The sequence below is a fragment of the Salvelinus fontinalis genome, unplaced genomic scaffold (assembly GCF_029448725.1).
Source record: "Salvelinus fontinalis isolate EN_2023a unplaced genomic scaffold, ASM2944872v1 scaffold_0045, whole genome shotgun sequence".
Taxonomy (NCBI): Eukaryota; Metazoa; Chordata; class Actinopteri; order Salmoniformes; family Salmonidae; genus Salvelinus; species Salvelinus fontinalis.
The window spans coordinates 312,122-324,722 of NW_026600254.1; the positions used below are offsets into that span (position 1 = coordinate 312,122).

At 57.2% G+C, this 12,601-nt stretch overlaps 1 protein-coding gene across 1 annotated transcript; it reads left to right on the forward strand.

The window, feature by feature from the left end:
- The first annotated feature begins 9,323 nt into the window (after positions 1–9,323).
- Positions 9,324–10,776, forward strand: LOC129842515 (uncharacterized). The gene is made up of 2 exons (XM_055911094.1): positions 9,324–9,768; positions 9,964–10,776. The coding sequence occupies exon 2, from the start codon at positions 10,009–10,011 to the stop codon at positions 10,756–10,758; it is 750 nt and encodes a 249-aa protein (XP_055767069.1). The 5' UTR covers positions 9,324–9,768; positions 9,964–10,008; the 3' UTR covers positions 10,759–10,776.
- The last annotated feature ends 1,825 nt before the right edge of the window (positions 10,777–12,601 follow it).

Below are 12,601 nucleotides of genomic sequence, written 5' to 3' on the forward strand. Positions count from 1 at the left end.
TATGGTGGTGGAGACCCCTCTATGGTGGTGGAGACCCCTCTATGGTGGTGGAGACGCCTCTGTGGTGGTGGAGACCCCTCTATGGTGGTGGAGACCCCTCTGTGGTGGTGGAGACCCCTCTGTGGTGGTGGAGACGCCTCTGTGGTGGTGGGGACCCCTCTGTGGTGGTGGAGACGCCTCTGTGGTGGTGGAGACACCTCTGTGGTGGTGGGGACCCCTCTGTGGTGGTGGGGACCCCTATATGGTGGTGGGGGCCCCTCTGTGGTGGTGGAGACCCCTATATGGTGGTGGGAAACCCCTCTGTGGTGGTGGAGACGCCTCTGTGGTGGTGGAGACGCCTCTGTGGTGGTGGAGACGCCTCTGTGGTGGTAGGGACCCCTCTATGCTGGTGGAGACCCCTCTATGGTGGTGGGGACCCCTCTGTAGTGGTGGAGACCCCTCTATGGTGGTGGAGACCCCTCTGTGGTGGTGGAGACGCCTCTGTGGTGGTGGAGACGCCTCTGTGGTGGTGGGGACCCCTATGTGGTGGTGGGGACCCCTCTGTGGTGGTGGAGACGCCTCTGTGGTGGTGGAGACGCCTCTGTGGTGGTGGGGACCCCTCTATGCTGGTGGAGACCCCTCTATGGTGGTGGAGACCCCTCTGTAGTGGTGGGGACCCCTCTATGCTGGTGGTGACGCCTCTGTGGTGGTGGAGACCCCTCTGTAGTGGTGGAGACCCCTCTGTGGTGGTGGAGACGCCTCTGTGGTGGTGGAGACGCCTCTGTGGTGGTGGAGACGACTCTGTTGTGGTGGAGACCCCTCTATGGTGGTGGAGACCCCTCTGTGGTGGTGGAGACCCCTCTATGGTGGTGGAGACGCCTCTGTGGTGGTGGAGACGCCTCTGTGGTGGTGGAGACCCCTCTATGGTTGTAGAGCCACCTCTAGACCCCTCTATGGTGGTGGAGACCCCTCTATGGTGGTGGAGACCCCTCTATGGTGGTGGAGACCCCTCTATGGTGGTGGAGACACCTCTATGGTGGTGGAGACGCCTCTGTGGTGGTGGAGACACCTCTGTGGTGGTGGAGACACCTCTGTGGTGGTGGAGACACCTCTGTGGTGGTGGAGACCCCTCTGTTGTGGTGGAGACGCCTCTGTGGTGGTGGAGACACCTCTGTGGTGGTGGAGACCCCTCTATGGTGGTGGAGACGCCTCTGTGGTGGTGGAGACGCCTCTGTGGTGGTGGAGACACCTCTGTGGTGGTGGAGACACCTCTGTGGTGGTGGAGACCCCTCTATGGTGGTGGAGACGCCTCTGTGGTGGTGGAGACGCCTCTGTGGTGGTGTAGACACCTCTGTTGTGGTGAAGACGCCTCTGTGGAGAGCCCTCTATGGTGGTGGAGACACCTCTGTTGTGGTGGAGACCCCTCTGTGGTGGTGGAGACCCCTCTGTGGTGGTGGAGACTCCTCTATGGTGGTGGAGACCCCTCTGTGGTGGTGGAGACCCCTCTATGGTGGTGGAGACCCCTCTGTGGTGGTGGAGACCCCTCTATGGTGGTGGAGACCCCTCTATGGTGGTGGAGACGCCTCTGTGGTGGTGGAGACCCCTCTATGGTGGTGGAGACCCCTCTATGGTGGTGGAGACGCCTCTATGGTGGTGGAGACCCCTCTATGGTGGTGGAGACCCCTCTATGGTGGTGGAGACGCCCCTATGGTGGTGGAGACCCCTTTTTGGTGGTGGAGACCCCTCTATTGTGGTGGAGACGCCTCTATGGTGGTGGAGACGCCTCTATGGTGGTGGAGACCCCTCTGTGGTGGTGGAGACCCCTCTATGGTGGTGGAGACGCCTCTGTGGTGGTGGAGACCCCTCTATGGTGGTGGAGACCCCTCTGTGGTGGTGGAGACCCCTCTGTGGTGGTGGAGACGCCTCTGTGGTGGTGGGGACCCCTCTGTGGTGGTGGAGACGCCTCTGTGGTGGTGGAGACACCTCTGTGGTGGTGGGGACCCCTCTGTGGTGGTGGGGACCCCTATATGGTGGTGGGGACCCCTCTGTGGTGGTGGAGACGCCTCTGTGGTGGTGGAGACGCCTCTGTGGTGGTGGGGACCCCTCTATGCTGGTGGAGACCCCTCTATGGTGGTAGAGACCCCTCTGTAGTGGTGGGGACCCCTCTATGCTGGTGGTGACGCCTCTGTGGTGGTGGAGACCCCTCTGTGGTGGTGGAGACGCCTCTGTGGTGGTGGAGACGCCTCTGTGGTGGTGGAGACGACTCTGTTGTGGTGGAGACCCCTCTATGGTGGTGGAGACTCCTCTGTGGTGGTGGAGACCCCTCTGTGGTGGTGGAGACCCCTCTATGGTGGTGGAGACGCCTCTGTGGTGGTGGAGACGCCTCTGTGGTGGTGGAGACCCCTCTGTGGTGGTGGAGACCCCTCTATGGTTGTAGAGCCACCTCTAGACCCCTCTATGGTGGTGGAGACCCCTCTATGGTGGTGGAGACCCCTCTATGGTGGTGGAGACCCCTCTATGGTGGTGGAGACACCTCTATGGTGGTGGAGACGCCTCTGTGGTGGTGGAGACACCTCTGTGGTGGTGGAGACACCTCTGTGGTGGTGGAGACCCCTCTGTTGTGGTGGAGACGCCTCTGTGGTGGTGGAGACACCTCTGTGGTGGTGGAGACCCCTCTATGGTGGTGAAGACGCCTCTGTGGTGGTGGAGACGCCTCTGTGGTGGTGGAGACACCTCTGTGGTGGTGGAGACACCTCTGTGGTGGTGGAGACCCCTCTATGGTGGTGGAGACGCCTCTGTGGTGGTGGAGACGCCTCTGTGGTGGTGTAGACACCTCTGTTGTGGTGAAGACGCCTCTGTGGAGAGCCCTCTATGGTGGTGGAGACACCTCTGTTGTGGTGGAGACCCCTCTGTGGTGGTGGAGACCCCTCTGTGGTGGTGGAGACTCCTCTATGGTGGTGGAGACCCCTCTGTGGTGGTGGAGACCCCTCTATGGTGTTGGAGACCCCTCTGTGGTGGTGGAGACCCCTCTATGGTGGTGGAGACCCCTCTATGGTGGTGGAGACGCCTCTGTGGTGGTGGAGACCCCTCTATGGTGGTGGAGACCCCTCTATGGTGGTGGAGACGCCTCTATGGTGGTGGAGACCCCTCTATGGTGGTGGAGACCCCTCTATGGTGGTGGAGACGCCCCTATGGTGGTGGAGACCCCTTTTTGGTGGTGGAGACCCCTCTATTGTGGTGGAGACCCCTCTATGGTGGTGGAGACGCCCCTATGGTGGTGGAGACCCCTTTTTGGTGGTGGAGACCCCTCTATTGTGGTGGAGACGCCTCTATGGTGGTGGAGACGCCTCTATGGTGGTGGAGACCCCTCTGTGGTGGTGGAGACCCCTCTATGGTGGTGGAGACGCCTCTATGGTGGTGGAGACGCCTCTACGGTGGTGGAGACCACTCTACGGTGGTGGAGACTCTCTATGGTGGTGGAGACGCCTCTATGGTGGTGGAAACCCCTTTATGGTGGTGGAGACCCCTCTATGGTGGTGGAGACCCCTCTGTGGTGGTGGAGACGCCTCTACGGTGGTGGAGACCACTCTACGGTGGTGGAGACTCTCTATGGTGGTGGAGACGCCTCTATGGTGGTGGAAACCCCTTTATGGTGGTGGAGACCCCTCTATGGTGGTGGAGACCCCTCTGTGGTGGTGGAGACCCCTCTATGGTGGTGAAGACGCCTCTGTGGAGACCCCTCTGTGGTGGTGGAGACGCCTCTATGGTGGTGGAGACCCCTCTGTGGTGGTGGAGACCCCTCTATGGTGGTGGAGACGCCTCTATGGTGGTGGAGACGCCTCTATGGTGGTGGAGACCCTCTACTGTGGTGGAGACGCCTCTATGGTGGTGGAGACACCTCTATGGTGGTGGAGACGCCTCTATGTTAGTGGAGACCCCTCTATGGTGGTGGAGACACCTCTATGGTAGTGGAGACCCCTCTATGGTGGTGGAGACGCCTCTATGGTAGTGCAGACCCCTCTATGGTGGTGGAGACCCCTCTGTGGTGGTGGAGACCCCTCTGTGGTGGTGGAGACCCCTCTGTGGTGGTGGAGACCCCTCTGTGGTGGTGGAGACCCCTCTGTGGTGGTGAAGACGCCTCTGTGGTGGTGGAGACGCCTCTGTGGTGGTGGCGACGCCTCTGTGGTGGTGGAGACGCCTCTGTGGTGGTGGAGACCCCTCTGTGGTGGTGGAGACGCCTCTGTGGTGGTGGAGACGCCTCTGTGGGGGTGGAGACGCCTCTGTGGTGGTGGAGACGCCTCTGTGGTGGTGGAGACGCCTCTGTGGTGGTGGAGACGCCTCTGTGGTGGTGGGGACCCCTCTGTGGTGGTGGAGACGCCTCTGTGGTGGTGGAGACGCCTCTGTGGTGGTGGAGACCCCTCTGTGGTGGTGGGGACCCCTCTATGGTGGTGGAGACGCCTCTATGGAGAGCCCTCTATGGTGGTGGAGACGCCTCTGTGGTGGTGGAGACCCTTTTGTGGTGGTGGAGACCCCTCTGTGGTGGTGGAGACACCTCTGTTGTGGTGGAGACGCCTCTGTGGAGAGCCCTCTATGGTGGTGGAGACGCCTCTTTGGTGGTGGAGACGCCTCTGTGGTGGTGGAGACGCCTCTGTGGTGGTGGAGACGCCTCTGTGGTGGTGGAGACTCCTCTGTGGTGGTGGAGACCCCTCTGTGGTGGTGGAGACGCCTCTGTGGTGGTGGAGACGCCTCTGTGGTGGTGGAGACGCCTCTGTGGTGGTGGAGACGCCTCTGTGGTGGTGGAGACGCCTCTGTGGTGGTGGGGACCCCTCTATGGTGGTGGAGACACCTCTATGGAGAGCCCTCTATGGTGGTGGAGACGCCTCTGTGGTGGTGGAGACCCTTTTGTGGTGGTGGAGACCCCTCTGTGGTGGTGGAGACACCTCTGTTGTGGTGGAGACACCTCTGTGGTGGTGGAGACGCCTCTGTGGTGGTGGAGACTCCTCTGTGGTGGTGGAGACGCCTCTTTGGTGGTGGAGACGCCTCTGTGGTGGTGGAGACCCCTCTATGGTGGTGGAGACGCCTCTATGGTGGTGGAGACCCCTCTATGGTGGTGGAGACGCCTCTATGGTGGTGGAGACCCCTTTTTGGTGGTGGAGACCCCTCTATTGTGGTGGAGACGCCTCTATGGTGGTGGAGACGCCTCTATGGTGGTGGAAACCCCTCTATGGTGGTGGAGACCCCTCTATTGTGGTGGAGACGCCTCTATGGTGGTGGAGACCCCTCTATGGTGGTGGAGACCCCTCTATGGTGGTGGAGACCCCTCTATGGTGGTGGAGACGCCTCTATGGTGGTGGAGACACCTCTAGACCCCTCTATGGTGGTGGAGACGCCTCTATGGTGGTGGAGACCCCTCTATGGTGGTGGAGACGCCTCTTCGGTGGTGGAGACCCTCTACAGTGGTGGAGAGGCCTCTATGGTGGCGGAGACCCCTCTGTGGTGGTGGAGACGCCTCTGTGGTGGTGGAGACGCCTCTGTGGTGGTGGAGACGACTCTGTGGTGGTGGGGACCCCTCTATGCTGGTGGAGACCCCTCTATGGTGGTGGGGACCCCTCTGTAGTGGTGGAGACCCCTCTATGGTGGTGGAGACGCCTCTGTGGTGGTGGAGACGCCTCTGTGGTGGTGGGGACCCCTATATGGTGGTGGGGACCCCTCTGTGGTGGTGGAGACGCCTCTGTGGTGGTGGAGACGCCTCTGTGGTGGTGGGGACCCCACTATGCTGGTGGAGACCCCTCTATGGTGGTGGAGACCCCTCTGTAGTGGTGGAGACGCCTCTATGCTGGTGGAGACCCCTCTATGGTGGTGGAGACCCCTCTATGCTGGTGTTGACGCCTCTGTGGTGGTGGAGACCCCTCTGTAGTGGTGGAGACCCCTCTGTGGTGGTGGAGACGCCTCTGTGGTGGTGGAGACCCCTCTATGGTGGAGACCCCTCTATGGTGGTGGAGATGCCTCTATGGTGGGGACCCCTCTGTGGTGGTGGAGATGCCTCTATGGTGGGGACCCCTCTATGGTGGTGGAGACCCCTCTATGGTGGTGGAGACCCCTCTATGGTGGTGGAGACCCCTCTATGGTGGTGGAGACCCCTCTATGGTGGTGGAGACCCCTCTATGGTGGTGGAGACCCCTCTATGGTGGTGGAGACGCCTCTATGGTGGTGGAGACGCCTCTGTGGTGGTGGAGACGCCTCTGTGGTAGTGGAGACCCCTCTGTGGTGGTGGAGACCCCTCTGTGGTGGTGGAGACCCCTCTGTGGTGGTGGAGACCCCTCTGTGGTGGTGGAGACCCCTCTGTGGTGGTGGAGACCCCTCTGTGGTGGTGGAGACGCCTCTGTGTTGGTGGAGACCACTCTGTGGTGGTGGAGACCCCTCTGTGGTGGTGGAGACCCCTCTGTGGTGGTGGAGACCCCTCTATGGTGGTGGAGACCCCTCTGTGGTGGTGGAGACCCTTCTATGGTGGTGGAGACCCCTCTATGGTGGTGGAGACCCTCTACGGTGGTGGAGACGCCTCTATGGTGGTGGAGACCCCTCTACGGTGGTGGAGACCCTCTACGGTGGTGGAGACGCCTCTACGGTGGTGGAGACCCCTCTACGGTGGTGGAGACCCTCTACGGTGGTGGAGACCCCTCTACGGTGGTGGAGACGCCTCTGTGGTGGTGGGGACGCCTCTGTGGTGGTGGAGACGCCTCTATGGTGGTGGAGACGCCTCTGTGGTGGTGGAGACGCCTCTGTGGTGGTGGAGACGACTGTATGGTGATGGAGACGCCTCTGTGGTGGTGGAGACACCTCTGTGGTGATGGAGACCCCTCTATGGTGGTGGAGACCCCTCTGTGGTGGTAGGGACCCCTCTGTGGTGGTGGAGACCCCTCTATGGTGGTGGAGACCCCTCTGTGGTGGGGGAGACCCCTCTGTGGTGGTAGGGACCCCTCTGTGGTGGTGGAGACCCCTCTATGGTGGTGGGGACCCCTCTATGGTGGTGGAGACGCCTCTATGGTGGTGGAGACCCCTCTGTGGTGGCGGAGACCCCTCTGTGGTGGCGGAGACCCCTCTGTGGTGGCGGAGACCCCTCTGTGGTGGCGGAGACCCCTCTGTGGTGGCGGAGACCCCTCTGTGGTGGTGGGAACGCCTCTGTGGTGGTGGAGACGCCTCTGTAGAGATCCCTCTATGGTGGTGGAGACGCCTCTGTGGTGGTGGAGACGCCTCTGTGGTGGTGGAGACGCCTCTGTAGAGAGCCCTCTATGGTGGTGGAGACGCCTCTGTGGTGGTGGAGACGCATCTGTGGTGGTGGAGACGCCTCTGTGGTGGTGGAGACGCCTCTGTAGAGAGCCCTCTATGGTGGTGGAGACGCCTCTGTGGTGGTGGAGACGCATCTGTGGTGGTGGAGACCCCTCTGTGGTGGTGGAGACGCCTCTGTGGTGGTGGTGACGCCTCTGTGGTGGTGGAGACCCCTCTGTGGTGGTGGAGACGCCTCTATGGAGAGCCCTCTATGGTGGTGGAGACGCCTCTATGGTGGTGGAGACGCCTCTGTGGTGGTGGAGACGCCTCTGTGGTGGTGGAGACCCCTCTGTGGTGGTGGAGACCCCTCTGTGGTGGTGGAGACCCCTCTGTGGTGGTGGAGACCCCTCTATGGTGGTGGAGACGCCTCTGTGGTGGTGGAGACCCCTCTACAGTGGTGGAGACGCCTCTATGGTGGTGGAGACCCCTCTACGGTGGTGGAGACCCTCTATGGTGGTGGAGACCCCTCTGTGGTGGTGGAGACGCCTCTGTGGTGGTGGAGACGCCTCTGTGGTGTTGGAGACGCCTCTGTGGTGGTGGAGACCCCTCTGTGGTGGTGGAGACCCCTCTGTGGTGGTGGAGACCTCTCTGTGGTGGTGGAGACCCCTCTATGGTGGTGGAGACGCCTGTATGGTGTCTCCGGTAGCCTCTGGAACTGCCGATCCGCGGCCAACAAGGCAGAGCTCATCTCAGCCTATGCGTCCCTCCAGTCCCTCGACTTCTTGGCACTGACGGAAACATGGCTCACCACAGATAACACTGCTACTCCTACTGCTCTCTCTTCGTCTGCCCACGTGTTCTCGCACACCCCGAGAGCTTCTGGTCAGCGGGGTGGTGGCACCGGGATCCTCATCTCTCCCAAGTGGTCATTCTCTCTTTCTCCCCTTACCCATCTGTCTATCGCCTCCTTTGAATTCCATGCTGTCACAGTTACCAGCCCTTTCAAGCTTAACATCCTTATCATTTATCGCCCTCCAGGTTCCCTTGGAGAGTTCATCAACGAGCTTGATGCCTTGATAAGCTCCTTTCCTGAGGACGGCTCACCTCTCACAGTTCTGGGTGACTTTAACCTCCCCATGTCTACCTTTGACTCATTCCTCTCTGCCTCCTTCTTTCCACTCCTCTCCTCTTTTGACCTCACCCTCTCACCTTCCCCCCCTACTCACAAGGCAGGCAATACGCTTGACCTCATCTTTACTAGATGCTGTTCTTCCACTAACCTCATTGCAACTCCCCTCCAAGTCTCCGACCACTACCTTGTATCCTTTTCCCTCTCGCTCTCATCCAACACTTCCCACACTGCCCCTACTCGGATGGTATCGCGCCGTCCCAACCTTCGCTCTCTCTCCCCCGCTACTCTCTCCTCTTCCATCCTATCATCTCTTCCCTCTGCTCAAACCTTCTCCAACCTATCTCCTGATTCTGCCTCCTCAACCCTCCTCTCCTCCCTTTCTGCATCCTTTGACTCTCTATGTCCCCTATCCTCCAGGCCGGCTCGGTCCTCCCCTCCCGCTCCGTGGCTCGACGACTCATTGCGAGCTCACAGAACAGGGCTCCGGGCAGCCGAGCGGAAATGGAGGAAAACTCGCCTCCCTGCGGACCTGGCATCCTTTCACTCCCTCCTCTCTACATTTTCCTCTTCTGTCTCTGCTGCTAAAGCCACTTTCTACCACTCTAAATTCCAAGCATCTGCCTCTAACCCTAGGAAGCTCTTTGCCACCTTCTCCTCCCTCCTGAATCCTCCTCCCCCCCCCCCCCTCCTCCCTCTCTGCAGACGACTTCGTCAACCATTTCGAAAAGAAGGTCGACGACATCCGATCCTCGTTTGCTAAGTCAAACGACACCGCTGGTTCTGCTCACACTGCCCTACCCTGTGCTCTGACCTCTTTCTCCCCTCTCTCTCCAGATGAAATCTCGCGTCTTGTGACGGCCGGCCGCCCAACAACCTGCCCGCTTGACCCTATCCCCTCCTCTCTTCTCCAGACCATTTCCGGAGACCTTCTCCCTTACCTCACCTCGCTCATCAACTCATCCTTGACCGCTGGCTACGTCCCTTCCGTCTTCAAGAGAGCGAGAGTTGCACCCCTTCTGAAAAAACCTACACTCGATCCCTCCGATGTCAACAACTACAGACCAGTATCCCTTCTTTCTTTTCTCTCCAAAACTCTTGAACGTGCCGTCCTTGGCCAGCTCTCCTGCTATCTCTCTCAGAATGACCTTCTTGATCCAAATCAGTCAGGTTTCAAGACTAGTCACTCAACTGAGACTGCTCTTCTCTGTATCACGGAGGCGCTCCGCACTGCTAAAGCTAACTCTCTCTCCTCTGCTCTCATCCTTCTAGACCTATCGGCTGCCTTCGATACTGTGAACCATCAGATCCTCCTCTCCACCCTCTCCGAGTTGGGCATCTCCGGCGCGGCCCACGCTTGGATTGCGTCCTACCTGACAGGTTGCTCCTACCAGGTGGCGTGGCGAGAATCTGTCTCCTCACCACGCGCTCTCACCACTGGTGTCCCCCAGGGCTCTGTTCTAGGCCCTCTCCTATTCTCGCTATACACCAAGTCACTTGGCTCTGTCATAACCTCACATGGTCTCTCCTATCATTGCTATGCAGACGACACACAATTAATCTTCTCCTTTCCCCCTTCTGATGACCAGGTGGCGAATCGCATCTCTGCATGTCTGGCAGACATATCAGTGTGGATGACGGATCACCACCTCAAGCTGAACCTCGGCAAGACGGAGCTGCTCTTCCTCCCGGGGAAGGACTGCCCGTTCCATGATCTCGCCATCACGGTTGACAACTCCATTGTGTCCTCCTCCCAGAGCGCTAAGAACCTTGGCGTGATCCTGGACAACACCCTGTCGTTCTCAACTAACATCAAGGCGGTGGCCCGTTCCTGTAGGTTCATGCTCTACAACATCCGCAGAGTACGACCCTGCCTCACACAGGAAGCGGCGCAGGTCCTAATCCAGGCACTTGTCATCTCCCGTCTGGATTACTGCAACTCGCTGTTGGCTGGGCTCCCTGCCTGTGCCATTAAACCCCTACAACTCATCCAGAACGCCGCAGCCCGTCTGGTGTTCAACCTTCCCAAGTTCTCTCACGTCACCCCGCTCCTCCGCTCTCTCCACTGGCTTCCAGTTGAAGCTCGCATCCGCTACAAGACCATGGTGCTTGCCTACGGAGCTGTGAGGGGAACGGCACCTCAGTACCTTCAGGCTCTGATCAGGCCCTACACCCAAACAAGGGCACTGCGTTCATCCACCTCTGGCCTGCTCGCCTCCCTACCACTGAGGAAGTACAGTTCCCGCTCAGCCCAGTCAAAACTGTTCGCTGCTCTGGCACCCCAATGGTGGAACAAACTCCCTCATGACGCCAGGACAGCGGAGTCAATCACCACCTTCCGGAGACACCTGAAACCCCACCTCTTCAAGGAATACCTAGGATAGGATAAAGCAATCCTTCTGCCCCCTACCCCCCCCCCCCCCCCCCCCCTTAAAAGATTTAGATGCACTATTGTAAAGTGGCTGTTCCACTGGATGTCATAAGGTGAATGCACCAATTTGTAAGTCGCTCTGGATAAGAGCGTCTGCTAAATGACTTAAATGTAAATGTAAAATGAGACGCCTCTATGGTGGTGGAGACCCCTCTATGGTGGTGGAGACCCCTCTATGGTGGTGGAGACCCTCTATGGTGGTGGAGACCCCTCTATGGTGGTGGAGACGCCTCTATGGTGGTGGAGACGCCTCTGTGGTGGTGGAGACCCCTCTATGGTGGCGGAGACACCTCTATGGTGGTGGAGACCCCTCTATGGTGGTGGAGACCCCTCTGTGGTGGTGGAGACCCCTCTGTGGTGGTGGAGACCCCTCTGTGGTGGTGGAGACCCCTCTGTGGTGGTGGAGACGCCTCTGTGGTGGTGGAGACGCCTCTATGGTGGTGGAGGTGAAATAAGTAAACAGCAGATATATGTTTGACGCTGTGAAACTTAGTGAATAGTTATGTCAAATAAGCTTGTTGACTAATCAGGACCTGAATATGACTGCACGGCACGTAATAATTTATCACTTTCATAATTTTTTCACGTAGTTATTACACACTGATTACACTATCGCTCGTATTTAATATGTCACAACGATTCACCGATACCTATGTGCTATGAAGCTCTGGACAGTGTTGGTCGTAAAAATTAAAAAAAGAAGCTAGCTAGCTAGCTGATGGATGCAAACAATGTTTTTTTCCCAAAAGCAGAGCAAAACGACGATAATCTGTTTCAGTAGCTATAGTTAGCTAACTATCTAGCTAGGTGTCATCATCTCAAATACCTCTAATTTAGAAGACAGTTCTTATTTGATTAAACGTGGTCGGAGCCACCTATGTGAAGATGGCTAACCTTTATTGTGGCCGGCCACAGTAGTGGACTCTGCGGTTCGACTTCAAAAATAATATGTAATTGACAGTGATGCAAATGAATACAAAATAGTGGAATTATACCATCATTTAATAGATCATGCTAAACGATGTTGGAATGTTATATAAAAATCAACAAAAGACAATTTGTTAATTTGACAAAAATCTGTTGAATTCACACTGGATGTATTAGACTTAATAATTACATGTTATTTCACAGTACAGTCTTACCAATGGGTTGTGGATCAATGACATGGGGTATCACTCTACTCGGTGACACACAGAGAACATTAGCGTCGTGGCTCTTATTGCGGAAACCCAAATCTCACACTTGAGTAAAAGTAAAGATTGCCTTAATTAGAAAATGACTCAAGTGAAAGTGAAAGTCAGCCAGTAAAATAGTACTTGAGTAAAAGTCTAAAAGTATTTCTTTTTAAATATACTGAAGTATCAAAAGTAAGATGGATTTATTTTTTATTTTTTTAATCGTTTTTTATTTACAGACAGCCAGGGTCACACTCCAACACTCAGACATCATTTACAAACAAAGCATTTGTGTTTATTGAGTACTTCCTGATCAGACGCAGTAGGGATGACCAGGGATGTTCTCTTGGTAAGAGTGTGAATTGGACCATTTTCCTGTCCTGCTAAGCATTCAGAATGTAACGAGTACTTTTGGATGTCAGGGAAAATGTATGGAGTAAAAAGTACATTGTTTGCTTTAGGCATGTAGTTAAGTAAAAGTTGTCAAAAATATAAATATCGAAGTAAAGTACAGATACCCAAATAAATGACTTTAGTGGTACTTTTAAAGTATTTTTACGTAAGTACTTTACACCACTGCTGATACCCCATTTCATTGCTCCACATTACAACACTCCAACC

Bases quoted from the DNA above. Each gene is read 5' to 3' on its own strand.
- LOC129842515 (XM_055911094.1), top strand. From the start codon at position 10,009: ATGACGGATCACCACCTCAAGCTGAACCTCGGCAAGACGGAGCTGCTC.